The 26,822-nt window shown below is 37.0% G+C and overlaps 1 protein-coding gene across 2 annotated transcripts in view; it reads left to right on the plus strand.

Annotated features, from left to right (window-relative positions):
• The window catches only part of THSD7A (thrombospondin type 1 domain containing 7A), a 293,689-nt gene that overhangs the window by 225,731 nt on the left and 41,136 nt on the right, over positions 1-26,822 (plus strand). For both annotated transcript variants that reach the window (XM_075143672.1, XM_075143673.1), the window contains 6 exons: positions 2,508-2,742; positions 6,280-6,395; positions 8,834-8,966; positions 11,808-11,911; positions 22,550-22,744; positions 26,114-26,377. In XM_075143672.1, the coding sequence (XP_074999773.1) occupies positions 2,508-2,742; positions 6,280-6,395; positions 8,834-8,966; positions 11,808-11,911; positions 22,550-22,744; positions 26,114-26,377 (1,047 nt within the window). The remainder of the gene's footprint in view (positions 1-2,507; positions 2,743-6,279; positions 6,396-8,833; positions 8,967-11,807; positions 11,912-22,549; positions 22,745-26,113; positions 26,378-26,822) is intronic.

Genomic DNA, 26,822 nt, shown 5'->3' on the forward strand with positions numbered 1-26,822 from the left:
TTAAAGTTGAGCAGCCCCGATCTTGTTAGCCCTGTTATAAAGGGCATCTCTAACTGCCAGTTTTCTAACCCCTTCTGCTTATCCTGTACCTACTTTAATTTGAGGGAGCACAAGGGAATGCTGTTTTCCTGGAGAGAATGGCACACTGATTTATAAATAAATAGTATATTTTTTAGTATTACAAATTTAGTACTAGTGATAGTTGTTTTATATTTCAGTAAAATTATTTCTACATTTTGTTCATTCTTTATGTAGTTTTTTTAACTACTGGGTTCATCTGAACAGAATTGGATTCCCACTGAGCTGCAAACATTCATGCCCTAATGTTTTTCATTTACAAGTCAATGTCACTCTCATTTTTTCCCTGAATATACATTCTTGCATAGCTGTCAAAACTGAATCTAAATTGTCACTTTATTCTCAAATGCCTTAGGAACTGATGGTTATGGCATCCATTCCTGGGGAAACATTCCTTCCCACACACCCCCCTTTAATTTATGAATTTACTTAAATATTTCCCTTGTGTTTCTTCTTGAGCTAACATCAGATGGAAATAATTAATTTAGTAACCTTCCTTATCTCTTCTAAATTTTCCTTTTTTTAACCCTTGTACTGGGGGAATATGACTAGACTCCTCATGTGGATCAATTTTCTCTCCCATGCCAAATAATTTGTGACTTTACTATCTTGGATTTTTTTTCTTTTTCACAATACACTGACTTTCCTAATTTCCTTGCTTATATTCCCATCTGCTGCTGTTAACTGGAAGATTTTTTATTTCCTGAAGGAAGCTGCTTTGAATAACTTTTTGAAACATATTACATAACCATAATTTTGTTTTACCATTTGATTTTTTTAATGTACGCTTTTAGGAAAATGCATATGACATGTTTTATCTTGATGCTATGCATATTGACATATACTTAAAGCAAATCTGATAGACTTGAGTTTGCATCCATTCTGAGCCAGAACCAATCCCCTTTCAGTCATTGTTTAATTACATTCACACATTTTTAGGTTTTTCTAATCCCCCTTTGCAAAACCTAAGATTAGCTTGTCTTTGGCATGACATCTCAGTTAATATGATGTTTACTGTTTCTTGGTTGCATCAATATTTTTAGCTCAAAATCAGAAGTTAAAATCATCTCTACGGAAACAATTTGAGAATTTGGGTTTTGTCCCATGATTTCACTAGAATGGCCCTTTCCTCACATTTGCTGCAGATCTAGACATTCCACAAAAGCAACTTGGGGTATAAAGTATTTTCACCACTTGTGACACTTGACTGACTTGTATTGGAGTACTTGAAGTATCCATTGTTTCTTCAATTACATTTAGTTGTTTGTTTGATTTTTCTCAACAATGAGTGCTTAAAACCCCTTCCCTCTTGCATGTCTGTAGGGCCAGAGGTCAACCTAAAGTTCAGCAGTGGGATAGAAAGGCTAATATGCTCTCTGATGTGTGCTTGGTGTGAGCATACATTTTTCTTTTCAGTGAAAAGCAAAGTATAGCTCATCTGCAGTAACTAATAAAAAGCTCCTCTTTCAGTTATCTTTCTTACTGTTCTTGTCTTTCAGGAAAGACTAACATGTTATTTTAGATGGCTTTCTATCATCTGGAGACAAGAGTCCTATTGTTCCTGTGTAGGCCATGAATGTTTAAATTAGTTCTTAAACCTAGATTCTCTATGTCTAGCAATACCAGAGATCGAGCAGATATGCTCTCTACTCACAGGGCTAGACATCTAGTAGCCTATGATCAAGTCTGATAGGAAAGACCTCTTCTTTACTCATGGAGGATTGGAAGGCCAGATTAGCTTTGAAGTGCTTGAGTATAAGAAACTGAACATACTATCTGAAACTGGACACAACAAAGATTACATTATCTGAGCTTTTCTTCACAATTATTGACACATGAATGCATTTTAATCTTTACCTGCAACAGCCTTTGTTATCTCTCTGGACCTGAAATTGCCAGCTGTGCCATCCTCTTTGGTAATTACGTAAAATGGATAAATATCCACTGGGAGCTAGGACAAGAGCACCAAAAATCTTTTTAATTGATCCGTGAATTAGACATTAACAGTGGTCTCTACACATGCATAACTAGAACATTTAACCATTTCTTCTGCCTACAGCCTTCATACCTCCTTGTATGATCTCTTGCAGACTCTTTTGGAGAACCCCAAAATAAAAAGCCTGTAGATTACTCCAAGCACATTAGTGTGTTATAGAAGTTATGATTATTTTGGTATCCTTATTGTACACATTTACATTTACTGTCCATGTACATTCTGTTCTGTGTAGTCTGTTGACTGAAGTTTGTCAAAGTCCATAGTGGGCATATGAAGAGGAGGAAAAAGGAACAAGATTTCTTTCATGTAATCAAAGTGATAATATATAACTAATAACTGTACTATCATAACTAATAACTGTTGTATTTTTTTTTTAATAAAACACTTTATTTCCTTCCACTGCATGAACTTTTGCCCTGTTTTATTGTTCCAGGAGGAATACAGTGCCCAAATAGCAGTGCCCTACAGGAAACGCGCAGCTGTAACGAACACTCTTGCACTGTGTATCATTGGCAGACTGGCCCGTGGGGACAGTGCATAGAGGATACGTCTGTCTCTGCTTTCAACTCCTCTGCCAGCTGGAACGGGGAGGCCACCTGTTCCGTGGGGATGCAGACAAGAAAGGTCATCTGTGTGAGAGTCAACGTGGGACAAGTGGGCCCAAAAAAGTAAAAATCTTAAAAAAAATCTTCATGCTGTAATTATCTTTGGATTTTACTGCTCTATATTTATGTCACCAATGACTGCATGCAAAGACAAAAAGACCCCCCTCTTTGTGTTCTCATGAGAGAACAATTCATCTTTTAAAAATACAACATTGAAGCTACAGAAGGACTATAAAATACCTTTCTCACTATTGATTTTTTACGGGTGATATTTACAGTGGTGATTTTGCTGACAGCTGACTGACTGCTAAATCCAGGTGGCTCCTTGCCATCATCAGGTCAAGTCGAGATAAAAGTCTTGAGGCATGTGTGTGGTGTGCAGTGCAAGTGCAGCACTGTTTCCAAGATCCTTGTGGTATCTCCAAGCAAGCAGTGCACTATCTGGATTAGTGCAGTTCCATGCACAAATACTGTTTTGGGTCTAAACACAGTACAATGCATGTAAGTGCAACTTCTCAGAAGCAGACTGAGGAGGTCAAGTATAGTACAGCTCTGCCAGGACATTAGTTTGAAATATTAATTTGAACGTTAGTTTGAGAACCTTTGTGAGGTTTTTTCCCCCATATACGTGTTTTTCTAAGAGATCCCTTTGGCCCAATGATTTAATTTTGCAGTTTAATATATGACCAGGGTTAAATACAGATTGGCTGCTAGTAAAATGCATTTGATAGTATCTTCGTACAATTTGGCAGTCTGTAAATATACCCCACTGAGGACAGATTCGAAGCTGGAAGAGCAGAGATCATTTAGAAAGTTCACGAGGCAGCTCTTCTTGCACTAAATATTTGCATGGTGTCTGCCATTTGTTGCTTTATTCAGCAGTAGACTTATTCCTAATTTACTTTAAAAGGAAATATGCAATGGAAAAATGGAATAATGCCAGCACATTTAGTAATCTAAATTGTTGTGTATCTGCATTAAGTTGCTGTTTTATTCAGTCATGATACCATTATATCTTTTATTTGGTACTCATTTTACGTTTTAAAAAAACCTCTAATGATTTATCTTCCTTTTTAAATCTGCTGTTAATATCTCTGCCTTTGATTTGACCTTAAATTTTTGGGAGGAGGGCTGTTTTATTGTGTTGTAAATGAATCCTGTAAAATGAGAAAAAAAGTCTTGCTTGATCCTTCAAATTGTCACATTAAAATCACTGAATTGTTTCTAAAGAACCAGACATTTAACATGAAAATGTAAATAGGAAGCTTGTTTTAAACTCCCCTTAATAAAAAGGATTACTGTGGTATGATACAATCAATATTATTGGCCTTATCTACCTCACAAGTTACAGACTTCAGCTTGTATCTCTTCTGTTTAATTTGACCTTGAGTAAGGACTGCAAAAAAATCAATACTTTGCTTTAAGCCACATATACTAAATACAAACAATATAAAAGATAGAAATGGTGTTTTAATTGAACTAATTGCCTTGCCCAAGGATCTGAAGAGGAATTGTAATGTTCAGTGCTCCTGAAAGATGAAGTTCTCAGTGAAACAGTGAATGTGTATAATGCAGACTTTTTTGTACGCTTATAATTTCTGTTGTTCTTTAAGGAAAAAGCCAATAGTAAGCCAATATTCAATACTTTTCAGAAGCATTTTGAATTTTAACCTTAGAGAAAATTTCTGAAAGTGTAGTCAATGTATATGATTGGTGGCAGATGGGGTTTTTTAAGTGTACCTGACCATATGTCTTATAAGTCTCGTAAGTCTTACGAGGAGCAGCTGAGGGAACTGTGACTAAGGGAACTTCTCCAGTCTGCAGAAGAGGAGGCTGAGGGGAGACCTTATCGGTCTCTACAAATACCTGGAAGGAGGTTGTAGCGAGGTGGGTGTTGGTCTCTTCTCCCAAGTAACTAGCAATAGGATGAGAGGAAATGGCCTCAAGTTGCGCTAGGGGAGGTTTAGACTGGACATTAGGAGAAATTTCTTTACTGAAAGAGTGGTGAGGCCTTGGAACAGGCTGCCCAGGGAAGTGGTTGAGTCACCATCCCTGGAAGACGTGTAGATGAGGCGCTTAGGGACATGGTTTAGTGGGCATGGTGGTGTTGGGTTGATGGTTGGACTCAATGATCTTAGAGGTCTTTTCCAACCTTAATGATTCTATGATTCTATATATAATACACCCATGCATACATAATCTGATTTTATGAATCACATAGAAACAAGGCACAATTTTACTTAAGAATGTAGAGAGCTTACGGAGAGGTGATGGAGATTTATGTTGCTATAGCTATAATATTTTATGGTCTTTCATGTTGGTATTTTAGGGAAGAAAAGACAAAGGGTGGAGATGTCATTATAGGAGGGGACCAAGAAGTTCGTGCTGTTTCACAGTAATGGATCATACTCGGACAATTTTATGTAAATTGACAGGAAAATGCAGAGACAACTGATGGAAATCATGAACTAGCAAGTGTTATTGCTGAAGAACATGTTCCTGTAAAGCTGCTACTCAACTTTTCTTCTCCTTTCCGCCTGCTTCTCCTCCCACACTGACACAGGCGTAGTTCCCCACTGACCACGGAGACCACATTTTCTCAGCAGTTCATCATTAGGCTTGTCCGCGCTCCCTTCAGCCTGGCAAGAAAGATGCCTTGCGCAAGCCAAGCTTCCGCAGCTGATCCAATCCAAATATAAAACTGGCCTCTGATCTCTCTGGTCCAAGATGTCCAGCAGCACAAGAGGAAAAGCTAGTCATAGTAACATTTTTCTGCAATGAGCCAAAAGCTCTAAAATATAGATGTGATGTTTTTCTCACCTCTTTACGTAATCCTCTGACAGTCCACATTCTGTGCACTTTTAGGGCAATAGTCCTTTTGAAATTATTTTAAAGATTTGCAGTACTTCTTCAAGAGTTATTGCATCAGTCTGAAACCAAGTATTGCAGCATAGAGAGTTTGTCCTTGGTGAAATAATAGGAACACAGAATGGGGGAAAATTACTTGGGTTAATGAGTCCCATATGTGGCAGTCCAATAATCCCTTTTATATGCTTATCAAGCCTCTTCCTAAAACAAGCAAGGCTTTCTGTCCTTCCTGACAGTCTTTCGCAGTCTCATTGATCTGGCAGTTTCAAACCCTTTTCTGTTTTCTATCATAATCATGGCCAGCTTCTACCTATTTGTTCCTGGGTTAGCAATGTTATTTAGTTTAAATATGCCTCCTTCCACAGTTTATGTTTCTGGTAAATTTATGAAGAGCTAAAAATGTATTTTGCTAATCTAAACTAGATGGCTTTTCTTCACAATCATTTGGAAGCTTGAAAATAATACTCAAAAGGCAGAGTCTGGAATGGTGAGTGAGGAATCATGGAGGGTTTTTTAGTTAAATCTCCAGATATAGAATGCACCATTTTTGGCTTGCTTCCAAGCCAAAATTAAATTCTAACAGTTTTTATTTCTTAGCTCAATCCTGGTGAATTCTGGGCAACTAACACTCCGCTCATGTGCCTACAGGCATTCAGTACCTCTCGTGATTCACCACTTCACTGCAGAATGATTGTTTATTTGATAATGCTTCTTTTTCGGGTTTTTTTTTAGATGCCCTGAGAGCCTCCGACCAGAAACAGTGAGGCCTTGTCTGCTTCCCTGTAGGAAGGACTGTATTGTGACTCCGTTCAGTGACTGGACATTGTGTCCTTCTTCATGTCAAGAAGGTAATTTTATCCATTGTGTGCTAGTAGACAGATTTTTAAGGAAAAAAAAAGAACTCAGACTAGCAATCACTTTTGGCAGAATACTTATACACATCTCTTTCTGACAGAGGACATGTAATAGCTGATAGAGCAGCTGCAAGGAGGATGTAGTGTTTTTGCTGAATAGAATAGTTCTTTCTATACATTTTCTATACGCATCTGTTTGGGTTTTTTTCCAATTTTGCCTACTTTTACAAACTCCCATTTGCATCTTCCACTGATAAAGTGATAACTAGTTACAGAGCAGACACATATCTCTTAGTGTAACACCAAAACACATACTTGTACAATTACAGAAACAATATTTGAAGAGAGAGGAAATGTGCATATGTATATAATTTTGGCAAAACTCTTTCACTTTTGTCTGTGCTGGTTTATTCTACCCCTGAAAACTGAAGGAAAACTGAAGGAAAGTTAATAAAAATCACCAGACTTTAAGTTGATATTAATGGTCTGTTTTAAACATACATTGCAATACCATTTTAATACACTTGGCAAATCTCTTAAAAACAGTGCAGGTCTCCCTTGAATTTTTATTACACTGAAATCGTACGTAGAGTTAAAGTGATGACTGGTTTAATATTGCCCGCATTTTTCTGCCTTATCTCTTTTTCTCTTTTAAGCTTAACAGGAGGTATTTTTATAATATGTACTATTACAGACAAAGTCTATAATACCCTGAGTTCCATGGGGTGCTAATCCTTATGTGGGACATGGTGATTACTCACAGCAACCGTGTTATCAGAATGTAAGATATTGTTACATCAAATATACGCACTTCGAATGTCATGGCCAATTCTCTATGCTTTATAAAGGACACAAGCATAAAGTAATTTTTGCAGTAATTCCTATTAGTGCTTAGTGCATTCTCGCAAATAAAAAAGGGGTTAAGAAGATTAGATTTAAAACCTTTGAAAAAGAACAGAGAAGTAAGACCACTGAGTCTGAATGCATGAAATAGTTATTCATTATTAAATACTGTGTTATTTTACAGCAATATTAATGGTTCTTTCTGAAATATTTTTGTTGGGGCAGATCATCTTGGACAGAAATGCCATCCTCTTCTGTTCTTATTGCTGCGGGTTTTAAGAAAGGTCTTGATGCAATGAACATATCTTCATGAATATTGACTACAAACTAGCATGTATGCTGCTAAAAACAGGGTATTTGTGAACCAATACAGACCTTTTGTCTATTCAGTGAGTCAAACTCTTTTTATACTACACAAACCATTTTTACTTCATGGGTTTTACCCATTTGTGTCAGCAAGCTGGTCAGCAGCTTTGCTGGGCTGCACGTCTGTCTTGCCCCTTGTGCCAGCTCCTGGCACCTCCTGGAGCTGATTGACTTGGGAGTGGAGGGTTTCCTCTGCGTTGAAAAGCGGCCAGGTGGTGGAGAGCCACCGCCGGGATTCTCCTAATTACAATTGTTTGGCCGTGGTCCAGCACGCTTCTGTGTTCAGACAAGCTGCAGCTGCTGTAATAACCCACCCAAAGCTGATATCAACCCAGTCAGCCAAATGTCTGTGCTACAGCTCTCTGGAAAAAAAAAAAAAAAAAAAAAAAAGAAAAAAAGAAATCCAAGATTTTTACCTAACAATATTTGTGTATTAGATATTGCTATGGAATTAATATAAATTTGTGTTCTTAATTTTCTCTCTGAAGAACTGATATCTGAAGATGACTGGAATCAAAATCCCTACAGGAACTATTTACTGTTTATTGTTAATAATGAATGACTATAATAATTAAAAACTGTAAACTGTAAATTAATTCCAGAGTGGGAAATAAAACTTCACATTTAAATGTAAAGGATGCTCTTTTGGAGTATTTTTTGTGTATCTAGATAGGGTAATGCTAGTCCCAGGTGGGAAACAAGGGTATAGGGAGCAGAATTAAAGCCCAGCCTGGAGAGAACCAAGACTGTAAATTAAATTTGTTATATTCCTGGCTGTGGAGATAAGCAAAAGGCAAGCAGATTTTCTGATTGAGTCATTTACTGAATGGAAAAATTGTGAAATATAATAATTTCTTTCCATTAACTTCTGTTTCTGGTTTTGCATGCAAACAATTAGGGCAAATTTACACTTTTGAACTGTAAAGTGTAGCAGCAAACTGAGCTGGTTTAATTTTTGTTCACTTGAACTCTGTGTTCACTTCAGCTGTATATTCATTTGTTCAGTCTTGCTACTGTTTCTTCCTGTTTAGTTCTGCTTCCTGGCCTTTAGCTGAGATTAAAGTGTTTTATCTATTTGGCTTAATTTTCTGCTTATGGACAAAATAGCATGTCACTATTATAGCAATCGACTCAAATACCTGTTATGTTAAATCTTATTTTTCCCCTAATTACTGTTATTCCTATGTAGTAGCAGGAGAAATAAGCTCTTCTACTCTTTGCAGGAGGTGTCGCAGTAAAGAAGCAGTCCCGTCACCGAGTCATCATCCAGCTCCCCGCCAACGGTGGTCGTGAGTGCCCGGACTCCTTGTTCGAGGAAAAGGAGTGTGAAGCTTCTCCCGTCTGCTATAGCTACAGGTAGTCTAAATCAAGCAGAGACAGCTCAGACATGATTTTTCAACTTGTACTACCTCAAAAGCTTGTTGAATTCTACTTCTTAGGAAAAATAGGATACGTAGCTAAATCAAGGTTTCAGAACAGATCTGTAGACTCAGTTGGGCCCATAGTGAATCACTAGTTCATTTTGTTCCAGTTCCTTTGCAGGAACATTGCAACTTCTAAGAATTACTTTCTAGGATAAATCTTTCTTAGCAACTATTTTGAAATTCTATACAATTAAAAAAATCTTCCTTTCTAAATGATCCAAAGCACTGAAATGCAGCCTCATCTGTTTAGGAGAGCTGAGTTCTGCTGCCATGCTGTGCCATGCACTGTATCCTCCATCTTTCCATCCCAGTCAGCCCTGACATAGTCCACAGTTGATATATTGCCTAATGTACAAAATTCTGTGTGTTGACTGCATCTTCACCAGAGAATGACGAGGACTGTTCCAATAGGTGGGGATCTCCACCATAACTGCTTAAGAAAATTTTCGGGCAGTTTTGTACATCTGTCTGAGTGGCATGGGAAAGTCTAGATACAGACAAGTAGGTACAGACAAAATTTAGAAAATTCTGATGCAGTTGGTTGGATTTACTTGACAAAAAAAAAAAAAAAGAGGGTTTTTTTTGATGAATAATAAATATGTTTGAATTGGAAGCCAATGCTCTGTTTCTCCAGTGGCTAGAGAAGAACACCTGCTAGTTCCCATGAAACCCCTCTCTGTTGCAGTGGTGCAAATAGAATTTAAGCTTATTTTAGCCAAAACAAATTGAGATTAAAGAAATGTGTTGCTTTCATCATCTGGTAAGAATTATCTTTGCAAATTCATTAGGAGATCACACTGTATATAACTGAAAGATATGAAAGGATGTAAAACAGTACTGGGAAGCTACCAAAATCAGTACTTCAAACATCAGAGAAATATAGCTCGAGAACTTTTTCTAGTCAATACCAGAGTCAGAGTTTTATCTTTTAAAATGCTGGCTACTCCTCATTTCTTTAGTATCATTAGTATCAAATTTTACCTGAGCTAGAGCATGATGATGCACTGGGGAGAAGAAGAGTTGCTAAGGAGTGGTAGATGAGGTGAGTTAAATTTCATAATGCAAACTAATACTAAAAACATTTTCTGTATATTTCCTTTAGCATCTTTCTGACCTATACACATGCTGTGACAGATGGACTCACACACTCAGCTTGGCTCAAGCCTTAGTTTAGATACTGGCCCGCAGAGGCAAGTTACAATGAAACTTGAGGTGCAAAACCACCGAGACAATTTTAAACATGAGAGCAGTCGATGGTTTGAGCTGTGGATGTAGCATTTTTTTTTCCCCCGCTCTGAGTAATTCAGACAACTGTGGATTATTTCAGAGATGTGACAATAGCCAGACTTGCCTGGTTATATTTAAGGTCTAGGGTATTTTGCAGCACTAGAAGGGAACTTTGTAAAAGTTTCGTAGCAGTTTGTATTAATGATAGAATAATTTAAGCAGCACAATATTGCATTTTTTATCAAAGCTTTTTGCAAGTTCTTTTTGTCTGTGTTTTATTTTGATATGGTCTGGGCCCATATTCACATTGTGTTGGATGTCTTGGGTGGCTCCACATTTGTAAGGTGCTGCCATTCAGCTACTCGAGACCCCAGGTGCTCTGGGATTGCTTGAGGCACCCTCACAGTCATTTAAACCCACTGTCCCAATGCTTTGCTGTAGCTGGGGTCCCTTTTTGCTTCTGATTGCTCCTTTTAGGATAGTATTTGGAAGATGCAAAGGAATTTCTTTGTTGTGAAAACTTTACCCTTGTAATCATATCATTCGAAATTTGAGAAAACAAAACAAAAAGACTTTGCTCATCTGACCTCATCTTTGTCTGTAACTCCAAGAGTTGTTTGTGCTTCAAGCAAGGCAGAATTGCTCCATTTGTTGTTGTGTTGCAAGGCATGCCTAAGGGAGGGTAAGAAAGGGAGGGAAAGAGGAAAGAAGGAAAAGAGAAAGAAATGCGCTAACACCTATATGTGACAGTATTTACTGCCAAAAGACACTCTCAGTACTGCGTGAACCAGAAATCAACCCTGGAGTCTTATCTCTGGAGTGTATTTGGGAAACTTCAACACATCTTTGCTTTGCTGATATAGGTGGAAAAAAGGAAGGAAGGGAAAGTGAGAAAGAGAGGAGGTTTATTAGGGCCTGCTGGTATTTAAAACATCCTTATTTAATGGGTCCATGTTGTTTTTATGAGATGTTAGTGTCACTTCACTAAATCCACTTTTCAAATTTTATAATGTCATTTTGTTGACTGGTAAAATACTCTGAGCATGCTCAGATATAAATCCATAGCAAAGGAGTTCTTCTGTTAAATGGGTATGCAAGTCACATCATTTCATTATTTTGTATAGTATTCTTTATTGAAATTTCTTGCTCACATCTTGTATAAGTGTGTTAATGGTTTGTATTTATGTATAATCCTCACATTGTGGTTTGTATTCACTGTGTATTTGTTAGGTAGTGTTAATGTACCTTTGTACTTTGAAATCCTTGAAAATATATATGTTTGCTTTCTCTTCCCTCCTCCACCTCCTCCTTCCTTCCCTGTGTTCTTAATGGCCTAATCCTAAAAGAAGCAAAAAAGTTAACAGGAAAGAGGGAAAAGTTGACGGTATTGTTGCTGTTTGTTGTGAATTGGCTGTGATTAGTTAGTAATAATAAAAAATAGCTTACAGTGGTTTCTAATACCATCTAGCACTTGTGCTGCCTCAGTTTTGATTGCTACAAGTTTAGATGGATTGTTTGAAGTCGATTGTTTCTCCCCTTATTTCAGGTGGAAGACCCACAAGTGGCGCAGGTGCCAGCTAGTACCGTGGTATGTGCGCCAAGACAGTCCAGGAGCACATGAGACTTGTGGACCTGGGCTACAAGCAAGAGGTTAGACCCTTTGTTTCTGTTATATATTCCTCAGAAATCTATAGCTGCACTGGTGTGGGAAATGCCTAAAATTTTAGTCATTTTAACCTAACATTAATTTCATCTATCTTTATGTGCATCAGCAAAGGAAAATACTGAATGCTAATATGGTAGGGTGCATCTCAACCAGTATTTGGCAAATGTTTTATTCATAACATATCAGTATTAATTTATTTTTAAGTATAGATACCACATTAGTGACTAATTTTATGGTATTGTTTGTTCAGTTTATTTCAGTATCCTTACCTGAAGCAAGTTGGTAGAGGTGTTTGTGGAAAGTATGTTTTCAAAAAGAAGAAAAAAAAAAGGGATGGGTGACTTTACATGCTTCTTTTTGTGAAAATGGTTGCATAAATTCACCTGTGAAAATGACATTTTTCATGTGGCTGTAAAGACATGTTTATGGGTATATCCATAGACTAAATATAAGACTTTTGCTCCCTGTAAGTGTTTGTTTGAAAATTTAGGATTGGAGAACCTAAGTTCCTTCCAATTTGAGTTGGAAGGATGCTCTGGAGGTCCCTTGGTCCAACCTTCCACCCAGAGCAGGTCCAGTTTCAAAGTTAGATCCCACCCAGCCTAGAGCTGTTTGCTCAGGACCATGTCTCAATAAGTTTGGAGTATCTCTCAGGATGGAGATTCTACAGCCTCTCTGGTCATTTGCTCCAGTGCTTGTCCAGTCTAGCACTACATTTTTTTTTTCCTAATATCTAAGCTGAAATTTCCCTTGCTGCAATATGTGTCTGTGGCCCCTTATCCTTTCACTGTATATCTCTGAGAACAGTTTGGCTCTCTCTTCTCTATACCCTCGAATTAGGTAGTTGTAGAGAGCAATGGGAGCATGAGAGATGCAGTACTTTGCATTTACACTGTTAAAGTTCAGTGCCAGCCCATCTCTCCAGGCTGTCAAGGTCCTCTGAATGGCAGCCCTACCCTCCAGGTAGGTATTGACTGCTCTTCTCAAACTGGTGTGGGATGCTTTCTGTACAGGTTGTTAAAGATGCTAAACAGAATTGGCCCTGGAATTAACCACTGAGGTGCAGCACTTTTAACCAGCTGCTGGCTGGACTTCAAAACCACTGACCCTTCGAGCCCAGTGATTCAGACGTTTTTCCACCATTTCCATTTGATAACAAATAATTTTAGTATCCCTATCCAGCTTTACCGTCACCTGCCTTCATAGACAGTTTTGTGGATTTAACAGAACTATGTATCTGTGACTCTGTTTAGTCAGGAGACAGTTTTTTAGGTGCATTAAATAAATTCAATATGAAAATAATTACAGTCCTACTTACTGTGTTGCAGTAATTGAATTGCTTTGAACTACTAGTCAGCCCTAAATTCCAGGAAGGTTTGGGGTTTTTTTTTGCCTTTTCTGAGTGCAAACTCCTATCCATTAAAACAATATTGGCTCAGCAGATTGTGGAATTCCTGAGCAAGGACACTGCTAACTGCAGAAGTGAAATGTTCTGGTCATTAACTTCCTTGCAGTTAAAGGAGGTTATGGTATACTTAAAAAAGTCATAGAGTAAATCTTAAGCTAGTAACTCCTACCACTTACTCAGAAAGTGCTACAGGAGATCAATTTAGGGCTTACCACAAAATGAAACCTGAAGGTATTGCCTGCTAATACAAAAGACTTCTGGCTGTGGTAATTCTTTCGAAGGTCTATCACTAATGCAATTTATTTCTAGCAGCTCTGGAGGATACATTCAGATTACACACTGAGAAAATAAGATTTCTGTCTTTGATGGTAGGAGTTCAGATAGTACAAAATGTTGTCTTCTGTAGTTGCATGGTAGTAACTAAATCTCTTGACTTTGCCTCAAAGTCAGTTAACAAAGAAAGATAGCTAACTGTACTGCATGCAAATTGTTTTTTATTATTCTTGTGCATGACGAGAGTTTCCTTTTTTTAAACTGTAATTTCAATCATGTGCAGTACACAGACATACAGAGTAACACATTATTTTGGAATTACTGGGCATGCAGTTTTCAGATTTGGTAAAATAGATTGGCAGAATTTCCCTCTGGTACTACATAGAGTTTGATCTTGCAAAGGATGATGTATGCAAGCAGTAGTCTTGTTCCTACAAGTAGATATAATAGAAGTAGTTCTCTAGTGTAATGTGGTCAAGTGGCAGGTTGAGGAATCATTATTTAAGAACACTGGGAGCAGCTAAGCCTGAAGAAAGCAGGTGGTTTTGGTAGAATTCTGTAAATGTTTCTGAGATCAACTGTTAGAAAGTGGACATTTTTGTTTGCTCTTGCTTTTTATTAAGTCTATCCAATGTGTAAATTTTATTGTAGAACTCACAGAGAAAGTTATTTAAGTTGGAGAACCAAAGATTATTTGTGCCACAGTCCAAGTATCTAGATATGAATCTAAATATTGTCTAGCCTGTTGCAGTGGTAAAAGTTACAGGCATTAAAGACAGAGACTTTTTTGGCCCAATATTTTTCCCATTGATGTAAATTATGTAAATTAACAGGAAATGTAAGTTTCAAACTTACATTATGTAAGTATTATGTATCATGTCTCAGTGTTTTAATACCTAACTGTTGAATGTATCTTTTACTTTTGTGCTCAGTAATGTAAAACAATATTCTGTAGCAGCTAACTAAACTAGTAAAGCTTTTCTTTAGATTGAGAAAAGTAAAATATTTTCTGTTCTCTTGAACACCTTTCCAATTAATATGACTTGGAAGTAATAGTTGAAGTTTTGCACAAAAGTAACTTTCACTTTGGAAAACATACTTCTGCCGTTCTAGAGGTTATTGGTTGAAGTTTTATTTACTTTGCACCTCAGAAAATCGCATTTTGAACATGGATAGTGTGTTTTATTTGTTTTATATAGGTTATCTCCTACACAGGGCATTAACATATTTCCTTTTCCCTCTTACATTTCAAATTCTGCCATGAAAATGGTGATGTGTGGTGCACATTATTTTGTTTGGTCCCCTGCAAAAGAGTCGATTTCATGCAAGGTGCTCGCTGAAGGGAGACTGACCTGAAAGCAAGCACCTGGCTGTCTGGACAGTATTAGAAAGATTTCACCAGTTTCTGAAGGAAGACTCTGGAAGAGGGTTTGTCCCCTCTCCCTGCTAATTCTTGGCTCCTGCCTGCATACTTGGCTTGTCATAAATAAAGTTTCTACAGGCTGTGGAAAACTTTGCATGACAATATGTTATTAAAAGTTCTGTACTACAAATCATTTATTTAAAGATTATTTTGTGATGTAGATACACAAAAGACTGAGCTACTACTGTGCAAGTCCTTTTAACCACCCCAAAACCAGAAAATGCTAAACACTGAAATATGAAATCTATTTGGTAACATTCTGATATTGCATTTATAATGTGATACTGGAATAAATATATTTTGAACAGATCATTTAACTGTTTGTTGGTGATTTCTGTACAAATGTTTACCATACTGTGAAAATGTAGACATAGCAGCATTTCTTTTTCAATTGAAAAAGAGTTATTTCTCAAATTTGTGATGCTCATGAATGCAGAAATCACACATTCATTCATCTGTTTGTGGTAATTTACTTTTGATGACAAAGTGAAACAATAATCTTATAGAAGTAATCTCAGCCCTTTGGTTTCCTGTGGATTCTTCTTTCATTTCATGTCGATACTCAGTAGAGCAAGTAATTGCATTCTTGTATGTGAGAACAGTTCTCTGTTCCTGTTTTTCAGTGTAAGGGGATGTTGTCAATGCTATTAGTTTATCCTATATCTGATCTGATTGCCTACGCACACTGTAACACGTAATGTATCAGCAAATGTGTTAAATAAGAAAGAATAGGAATGTACACCAGGGAAAAGGCACATCTGACTATGCATTCATTAGCGGTTTATTTTGAACAAAATAGTCTGCACTGTTCATATTTTAGTTAGAAAGATAATTAAATCTGAAGGAAAAACTAGAAGTTAGAAATGATTAAAAATGACTGGTTAGGTGTCTGATCTTAAGAGTCTATGAGTAACTACAGCATATACACGCCTTGCTTTATATGACAGCTTTACTATTTACATTTCCATTCTTCAGCTTTTTTATCACATCGGTCTTTTGGAAAAAGAGATACTTGGGTGAATCATAAAGTTTAGAATTGTGATTCATTGTTAAAGACAGCTCTGTTTCTAGCTGTCTTGTATAATGAGGGTTTTGTTACAAATCATATCAGTTTAAATGAACTTGTCAGAAAATTAGAACATGGGTCAATGCAGAGGAAGGAGAAAAAAAGGGTTTGGTGTTTTATTGTTTTTGTTTTAAGAACAGATTATTTTTACAATTTTTTAAAGAAAACTTTGTTAATTATTCATGCAAATTATGGACAGGTATTTATATCTAAATTAAGCATAGTAACATAGCATTTAATACCTGAACAACAAATTCATTGTTATAGTCATGAACCTTATTTGAACAATGCAGATAGTCATGACAATTGCATTGAATTTCTATGATGAATGAAAATTTGCAGTCATATCACTGGTAAAATACCTTTTAACCGTGGATAAGCAGGGCAGGAATGTATTATAGAATTGCAGTAACTTAAGACTTCTGTCTCTTGTTCAAAACCCTCAAGAGTGGATATTATGGATGCATCATCAAGGAGTTTGAAACTTCCTTTTGACCCTATCCAACAGGAACAAGAAATGTAGAGAAAAACCATATTTCACTGTGTCATGGTTCAACCCCAGCCGGCAACTCAGCCCCACCCAGCTGCTCGCTCACTCCCCCATGGGGGGATGGGGGAGAGAATCAGAAGAGTAATAATGAGAAAAGTTGTGAGTTGAGATAAAGACAGTTTAATAAGTAAAGGAAAAGCTGCGCACGCAAGCAAAGCGAAACAAGGAATTCATTCACTACTTCCCATCGGCAGGCAGGTGTTCAGCCATCGCCAGGAAAGCAGGGCTCCATCACGCGTAACGATTTCTTGGGAAGACAAATGCCATCACTCCGAATGTCCCCCTCTTCCTTCTTCTTCCCCCAGCTTTATGTACTGAGCATGACGTCATATGGTATGGAATACCCCTTTGGTCAGTTGGGGTCAGCTGTCCCAGCTGTGTCCCCTCCCCACTTCTTGTGCACCCCCAGCCTGCTCGCTGGTGGGGTGGAGTGAGGAGCAGAAAAGGCCTTGACTCTGTGTAAGCCCTGCTCAGCAATAAGAAAAACGTCTCTGTATTATCAACACTGTTTTCAGCACAAATCCGAAACATAGCCCCATACAAGCTACTATGAAGAAAATTAAATCTATCCCAGCCTGCAATTCCATTTATGTGGTGTTTATTTTCATAAGCTGTTTCTCAATTAACAAAAGTAAATTGACCAGATGTCTTGATGAGTCATCTGAAACCCAGGAGAGAGAGGGACAGAGTGTTGGCAAATAAAAAATACCAAACAAATTACAAAAACTAGAACAAGAGAGTAAATGCTTGATAAAGCCAGGCTACTAGTATTTGATGGGGATGTGGGCTATAAAACTTCCTGTGAGAGGAACCTACTCCAGCTAGGGTGTGCTAAGAGATAATACTTTGTATTCTTAAGGCTGACATTTATTAGCACATAGATAACTACAAAGTACTGGTCTGCTCAGTGAAATAGATTAATGTATGAAGTTTGAAATTGTGAACAACTTAGGCAGGTATGTGTTATGCTCATATCTTAAAAAATCTGTGTCGGTAAACCTCAGCTCCAGTGCCTTCTGAAAGAACTTAGAAATACTGTTCAAATCCCTTTTGAATTGTATAGGAAAGCCTAGGAAACTTACTTACTAAAAAGGCTTGTTTTGCCAGTAGCTTCTGCAGATTTAAGTAGGGCGTGTTGGATGCATCTCAATGCCAGTGAAGAGGACATGTAGCAGACGAGAAGCTCAAGTGCCCAAACCGCAATAGCCCAATCACATCATGATGTATATGGATGGATGCACATGGTAAGGGCTATCCCAGTGACCAAAAAGCAATTTGCAAAAGAATGCACAGCCTCCAATCCTTGCCACCATAAATCTTCCGCAAGTTTGGAAGGAGGAATAGGACGAAAATTGTGAAATCTGTCAGCATATGCTGTAATAGCAAGAGAAAAGTTATTTATAAAATTTAAGCAGAAGCTTAAGTAACCTGGCTGTCAGAGAAAATATCTGAGTAGCTGTACTTGGTGTCTCTGGGAATTGGCCATTATTAAAGAGCTGATCCTGAGCTCTCACTATTCTTCATTTGCAGGGCATATGTAGAGTTATTTGAAAGGCAGTGGAGCAGGGGAATTGGAGGAAGCTTCCCAGGATGGCCGTGAGCACACAAGGAGGCCTTGCAGGCTTGTTTCAGCCGTGGGGAGGCACGGAGGCAGAACTGGTGGTCAAAAGCGCTTTCCTCTTGCTGTGGCTAAGCAGGGACAGCAGCCTCCCTCTCTGGGCATTGCTTATGTATATGGGGAGGGATTCGCTCTTGTGGGGGTTTCATGACCTCATTGAAAGCACAAGAAGGGAGACAAAATCATGAAGGGGTGCTGCTCCTTCCTGGAGCTCTAAACTACTATTTTAACGTCGTCGAGACTTAACAGATGAGAGTGCCCTATCACCTGGTTTGTATTTCAGTCACTGCAAAGGACAACTGGCAGCTTCAGGTTTTGTACTGAAGTAAGTATTTGGACAACAGTGCTCAAGAGCAGTATTTACACGAGAAATTAATTTTTTGTTGACAAAACAAGAGCCAGAATCTCCAGACAACTTTATTCGGCAGAAACACATTGTTATTCTCTTTGGCACATAAAGAACGATCAGGCTTATATTTTCACAATATTATTGGCACCTTCTCCTGCTTAAGATACTCGTGATAGAAACATTTCATCATGTAGTGTCTAGTCCCACAGAAAAAGAAATAAACATAAATGAAATCATAGCCTAGGCAGCACTGATAGTAGGTGTAAGAAAAGTTAATGTGCTGAAATAATTCTTGCCTTTCTAGAAATGAATCAGAATTTTTTTTTTGCTAAAAATACTTAACAATTGAAAAAATGGTATCACAACTGTGTTGTAAAACAAAGGACATACAGCACGTTCATTTATAAAATACTTTAATTTTTAGGTGTAGGGGTCATTGAATCTCACATCTCAGTGAAATCTCAATGAAGTATACTAATGATGGGAACACTGGCAAGGTTTTTATATAAACCCACACATAACAAGACTTGCTCAAATCAGTCTTAGTGTTTCATTATGCCAACAACAAATATATTAGCCTGTAGTCCCCTGTGGCTTGGTGGAAACAATGCTATCAGATAAAATTTTAATTACATCAAAGTCCCTTGTCTAGAAAATTTAGTCTGCGTTTATTTCACACCTTTCTTCTGGGAGATAATAATTGTTAAATACCGAAACAATTTTGTAAGTGAATGGTTTCCATGTTAAATTTGATTTTTCTGTTAGCAGTACTCCTGTTTTATGTTTTCACTTAACAATTACTTGAGCTTAATTCAGTAATAGAAGAACCATGCTCTTTCCACTTACTGCTAATGTCTGTAATAAATATAACATGGTTGTGTAGGCAGAGTAATTAGTCTGGCTCTGCATGGCTTTACAGTAGTTGAAGACACTTCTCTGTATAGTGAGTTAATCATCGATCTCAGTGACTTTTACAGAATATAATTAAAGAACCATGGGTTTGATCAGAGAGGCAGGGGATGAGTTTGCCGACATTAGGTTGTGAGTGAAAAAAGGAACTCCACTAACAGTAAGAGCATTTCAGATGTTGAGTAAGACATTTACCTGGCCAAAAGAATGTATTAATGGAATATATACAGTTGTCAAAACCCCTACTTTAAGTAATGGAAAAATACCCACTCTTCAACGGTCACAAGGAGTATAAACCTTTCAAATTGATACTTGAATCTGTAGAATAACAATAGGAAAATGGAATATAGAGCCAATCATCCAGGTCTTGTCAACGAGAAGTAACACAAATAGTAATGGACAAGCACTGTGAAAATTAAAATTCAGGAACTGATTTGGTATGCTAAGCTGTCCTCTTATATGTGTTGTTATTAAGGTGAAATATTTAGGTCTCAAGAATGAAAAGTTTTCCTGCTTTGATTGCTACAGTACAACTGACAGTTAATCTGGAAAAAACCCAAAGTGTTAATCCTCAGAGGAGCTTCTCACCTGGGTCTGCTTGATGTAAATTAGATGCACTAATATGAGTCTGAAAAAATTTATGACAGAGTGGATAGCTGCCCACGGAGTAATGTTTAATAACCAAGAAAGATGAGGGAACGATTATTGGCTTTAGAAAAACTCAATTTAGCTAGAAAGAATGTATATTCTTCAATGGTTAATGCTTATGGCCTAACAAAGGACTAGATGAAGAGGCAGTATCTAAAATGGGTATTAAACTTTTGAAGAAGGTTATTAAAAGTTACTGGGTTAATCAGTGGACTGTCTTTTAGCCCTTGACTAGGTATAGTTTTCATTGCTAAAAATGGTGGCCTATATCTCCCTGAGAATGCAGTGAAGATAATGCAATTAGTTTTGCTGATGCACATGCCCAAGGTCAAACCCAAGACAGAGGATTTAGGTTTGACCTCTGTGAATTTCCACATGGTAAAACTAGTCTGAACTGTGTTTTTACCTTGGGGAAACCAATGTGTGTTATTAGCAGAGAAGAGTATCTCACAAGAATCCAAAACCATAGCCTAGGCTTGTATTGGAGGATATTGGTTTGACGTGTTTTTCCAAAATATTTGTATAATTTTAGAAATCCTATCGTAGGTACAGTTAACACATCCTTAAAATAGTTATTGTATGGATTTTCGATTTTCAGATATTCAGTTTTGCTAATTGAATCACTATAATTGTATCTGAAGGAAAAAAGGGTTTCCTCATGTAAACTACACCAATAATAATAGGATTTGACAAAATAATTGTATTAGGCAATGTACAGCTGCTCAGTCCCCCAATAAGCACAACTTAATGCAGTACTGAGCCTATTACAAACAGTGCTGGCAGCCCTGCTCCAAAGGGCAGTCCTAAGTTTGCTTAGCATCTCTGGAAAAACAACCCCCCCTCCCTTTCACAGTGTTTTACCACAGACATGTGGCAAAAACAATTCACTTGGGACTTTTGGATATGTTTTAGTAGCCACATGATGAAATGGACCACGTGAGTCATCAAGTTCAACTTCCTACATCATGAGGTAGAAATTTAGTTTAGAACTATCAGACAAAAAAACTTTTTTCAGAAATCATAGGTTGCTAAACCTTTACAATTACCTTACAACAATCTAAAAAAAAAAAAAAAAAGAAAAAGTTTCCTCAAATATTCTTCCTTCTTCCTCCAGGAGGAAATAGTCACTCATAGCCAGTTTTCTGTTTTGTTTTGAAACTTTGCATTCAAATCCCATTTTTCTCCAACAGTTGAACATGATTATGCCATAATAGTTTTGTTAGTAAAATTTACATTTTTTTTCAATTCACATACCAATAAAACAATTGTTGTCAGTACAATTGAAGTACTATGCTTAAATTACGGAACGGAGTATAATATAAAATATGATATTCCCTTGTACGTAAACAGAATGATTTATTGTGTTCAGATGCAATGTTACTGCAACAATTGGTGACCCAAATTATTTTCACAGTCATTATGAGACACAGCATATACTGTGTGCTGTCAGATGCCAAGAAGCACTAATATAATTCTATTGCGTAAACAACTAGAAGTTTCCAATCTTGTTACTGCAAAATAAGTTTTATGTTGTTTTGGGCAAGGAAATAAAATTAGATTTACTGAGGCTGAGGTTAGAATAATAGATAAGCAACCATGTTAAAATTAAAATTATCCATCAGGAACAATATTAGAGCATTGTTAAAGACTATATTAATGAAGCAGCGTTATTCTTTGTAAACTGCTGTGTTCCAACTCCTTCCTTTTGTGCCACCTGAAGTTTTCTTAAGAAACTATTTTTTTTCTTATAAGTAAGAAGCTTTTATTCAGGATATGGCTATCCTGTTAGAAAACATTGTAGCCCTATTGACTGATACTCCATGCCTAGCAAACATGTTTTGTCCTGCAACCCTTTTTCAAGACTAAAAATTGCTATAGAACATCAGGCAGCAATACTGTTGTGGGTGGTTAAGTGGTATCCAGAACTCAAATATGTTTTTAAATTTTGTCTGTCCCTTTTTATAAAATATATGCCGCTGATACAACTTTATAGCTTATACAATATTCAGCTACTTAAAATGGCATTGCATGTTTTTTAATGTCTGAGTTATAGGCTATATCTGTAGGAAAAATGATAATGTGAAAAGTGGTTTAACAGGTGTGGATAATATGGTGCAGCCTTTATAATATTTACAGTTGTCTGTAAGATTTTTTTTTTTCCTGGTAAGTCCTGATAAATAAAAATTTAAACAGAATCTCAAAAAAGAAATATCAGATGTATTCATTCAAGATATAACTGATTGCAAATATTAGGTTGTTGTATAGCTATTCTGGGTTTTCAATGTGATTTTATGGTAGAATATTGTAGACTTACTAAATTGAATAGAGACATTCATGAAAAAACTGCTGAATTAAACTCCATCCCTTTTTGCTTCCAGCAATTACTTGTCGCAGACAAGACGGAGGACAGGCTGACATCAGTGAGTGCCTTAAATACTCTGGCCCATTACCATCCTTAACACAGATGTGCCAGATTCCCTGCCAAGATGACTGTCAGTTTACAAACTGGTCAAAGTTTTCTTCATGTAATGGGGACTGTGGAGGAGTCAGGACAAGAAAACGCACTCTTGTCGGTAAGAGCAACCAGAAAAATAATGCATCTTTTATTAATTATTGCTACTGTTTAGATTAAAACCTGCATTGCTCTGAGGTTCCCTTGTGACAAGCAAGCAAAGTTTGTCATCGTGGCAGAAAGCAGACCCAATGTCACTGTCATGCTCTATATACTGATGGTGGAACAAAAAAATAACTCCTCAGAAGAACAAACACCTGCCATATATCTCAGACTCCTGATCACGGGGAAGTGGCTTGAGAGGAGATGGTAGAACATTGGAGGCCAGGGTTTCTTCTAAATGGAGCACACATAGTAAACGGCAAAGCAGACCATTTCTTTTCCTGACAGGTGAGTCCGCATTGTCTGTAGTTCCAGGGAGGTGAAAAATGTAAAGCAGCATAATTAACCAACAATCTCACCCAGCTCAAGGAAATAAAATTAAAAAATCTTCTCCTGCATTTTTGTTGAGCCCTGTGTTATCTTTTCACCAAAAGGGGCACAATTGTTTGCTATTTAAAAGGTTTTCACACCATGTTTATTCCAAACCCTGATTTTGCAGCCTGCTTCTGTGCACAAAGAGATCAGGAAGGTTGCTGGTTTATGGTTTATCATTTGTATAGAATTATGTCCTTGAGATTATCTATTTGTGCTAAGCATTTAACAAGTACAAGAGACAGACCTTTGAGGTTACGCTCTCAAGCAATTTCTTTGAGTTACAGCTTAAAATATGAAAATATTTTTTCAAAAGCTCTTTTTTTTGCTTAAACTTTCTTTTACTGATAGTTTTCAGGCAAATGTTGGACAATTTCGTGAATGTTGAAAAGCATGTAACTTACAACCACTAACTGATTGGCTTAGTGATGTAAAAAGCCAAAGACCTTGGGGTCTTCAACATGATGTAGGTAGTGTGAGGCACTCAGAGAAGTCCTGGGGTAGGAAATCTTGTCTCTTCACATCACTCTCAAATCACTTTCAGTCCCAAATAAGGTTAAACAAGTTTAATTCTACTAAGACAAGAAACTAGATTTGGAAAACTGATAATGAAAACCAGAGTGGCCATACACCCTATTAATTATTTTCATTTTCTTGATTTATGTGTGTTTTCTCAGCTAAGAGTTTAGGGAGCAGGTCTGCAATTTTGATTCCTCAGCAACCATGATTCCATGCACAAGCTGTATCTTGCCAGCATTGTCTAACCGGATTGAATTCTCTCCAGAATGAATTGGGTCTGTTTTCTTTGGGTTGGTTTTTTTAACACTGAACTGTAATTGGAAAAAAAATCTTGTTGAAATTCCCCTGGAGCTTCCAGTAGAAAACCTTTTAATAGAAAATCTAGTGAAAGTGGATTTTTTTTTATTTTTTTTTTTAAATTAGTGACAGACCAATCAACAGTCATCTCTCCTTAACAGGATCAGGTGTTAACCACTTGCATTCCTCTTCCTAATTCTGGTCTTGGCTACACTAGGACTTCCCTCTCGGATGGTGTTTTGGTGCATTAGAATTACTATGGCAGCTGAGTGCTTTTCAGCCTTTTGCTATAGATTATCATTTTCAGCTTTAAGCTTTGGTTTACCTCTTTTGAACTTCTTAGGTGCAGTCTTGAATGTCAGTTTTATGATTAAGCCCATCCTTTCCCTGGCTGAATGTTTGCTCTCCAAGTTCTTTGTGTTTTTCGTTCTTCCATTGCCTTCATCCAGGAGCTCAGATCACCACATGAGGCAATATGTTGCTTTATTTTCTGCCTTATTTCTTGACACAACTAAGAATGCTCTTTGTGTCCCTTAAAACCTCTTGAGGTTTTAGTTACCAGATGGTGTCCAAACCCTTGCCACAAACTTTTCCTTATTCCACATGATGGACAGACACCCTTCCACTTTGAAACATCTTTTTCTTCAACTTCTTTTTAATCTGCTTTTTGTATTATTATTATTTCTTCTGCATGAAATGAAGCTAAAAGCACATGCTCTGCTTCTAAATTACAGCTTAAACCTCAGGAGTGAGACTTGGCCTCTATCACAGCACTATTTGCCAATTAGTGTGTATTGTCTGTGGTGGAGGAAAACTAGCGAAGGGGGGTGCCCATTAGCAGTCTCAGAAAGAATGTGATAAGATCCAAACCCTATCCCCTGCTCCATCCCCCTGTAAATCAGAAGACCTGTGGACAATGAATAATTTATGATCTTCAAGAAGGCTTACTGTGGCTCTTTTATAACTCCAGTGAACTTTATGCCAGGTTTGCTTCCACAAGGGAAAAAAAAACCCTGACTAACAAATTTTTTATTTAAAAAACAAAGCAAGAAAGAACAGATTCTCTTACCACACTATTAACACTTTGAGATACTTTCCTGTCCTAAGTTAAGTTACCCCTTCAAACTTGTTAAGACTGTGATATGTGCTGTGGTGTATTCTCTGTGGCAATGTGCTACCCAGGCTAATACATAAAGCTGACTTGGAGTGAATTCATAATTATTTATGATGAAAATGAGGAGGAGGAGGAGAAGTGTATTTTTAGTATGAAGTTGTGTTGTCAAAAGAAAGATAAACTTTTCTTCTGGTACCTTTTTTCTATTCTAAATGAAGGCAGTAGTAAATACAAGCACTAAAGGTGCTGCAAAGTTGTGTCCAGTACCTTGTTTTGCATAGCAAGGAAAATACTACAGAATATTAATTTACAGTAGTATCTAAGTAACAAGCATTTTTAAAACTACTTTTGCAAAGACTTCTACATCAATATATATGAGCTGTCTAGTATGGAAAGGAAAACTGAGCAAACTTTACCAAAGAGAAGATAAAAAATAGATTTAATGGGAAGTGGAAGGTGAGCGGATGGTTATGCTACAGTTGGGGAAGGAGAACGAGAAGACATTTGAAAAGAAACAAATTCACAGAAGGAGCTTATTCTATTAGAGGGGAAGAATGGTAATTATTAACAAATGCACGATAACAGGTGGTGAAATTTTGACATTTTGAAAGAAAGCACTCCTGTAGCAAAGATGTATGTTACTTCCGTCTGCGATTTCCTTTAACTTGAGAAAGTTTTATCCAGAGATAGTTTTTTTTATTGGACTGCACACTGCTGATGAAGTAGGGGGGGGAAAAGGGTATATTTGTTTAATTGCTACCTTTTTCAAACTGTACTCCCCAAGCACTTTTATCCAAAGTAAATATAAATATATGGCTTTATTTTAAAAGATGTTGTCTTTGTGCAAATTGTAGGCATCCATTACTTAAGAAATTCAAGTCATTAACCTAAATGAATAAAGATTAATGTAACTAGTTTTAGGCATATGGATTTGATTGCAAGCATTTGTTACAGAAGTCTAAATGAAATTTTTGAGGAGATGTAAACTGATACACACTTTCTAAAATAATTATTTCTTCTTTCTAGGAAAAAGTAAGAAAAGGGATAAATGCAAAAATTCTCAGTTGTATCCTCTGATTGAGAATCAGTTTTGTCCATGTGACAAGTACAGTGCTCAGCCTGTGGGAAATTGGTCAGACTGTATTTTACCAGAGGGTAAGCTGGAAGTATTGCTGGGAATGAAGGTACAAGGAGACGTTAAGGAATGTGGACAAGGCTATCGTTACCAGGCCACGGCATGCTATGACCAAAACAATCGACTTGTGGAAACATCACGATGCAACAGTCACGGTATTTAGAAACCTCTTTTCTTTCATCTGTTTACTTACCTGCTTTATTTCATTTAACATGTGTACAGGTAGAATTCGCAGATTAATATTTATTGCTTAGATTGCATTTTATCCCAAGATAACTTCAAACCCAGCAAATGTTTTTGCTGACTCGCAAAATAATAAACTTAATTTTTACTGATTGCTACAGTGCAATATTTAAAAGTAAAATAATTGTAAATTACTAACTATTTTAATAGATAAAAGTAAAATTTTGTTGTTTTTCCTGATAACTGTACCCATAAATTTGAGAATAAAGCCATTTAGAAGGGTCAGATCCTCAAAAAACAAACAGGGACAGCACAGGACTGTTTTGGAAAGGCTGAAATTATTTCCACAGATTCTTTAGATAGCTTTAGTCTCCTTAAATAAAAACCTTATCTCTACCATTTGCTCTTCAGCACCTT

The sequence above is a fragment of the Calonectris borealis genome, chromosome 2, assembly GCF_964195595.1.
Source record: "Calonectris borealis chromosome 2, bCalBor7.hap1.2, whole genome shotgun sequence".
Taxonomy (NCBI): Eukaryota; Metazoa; Chordata; class Aves; order Procellariiformes; family Procellariidae; genus Calonectris; species Calonectris borealis.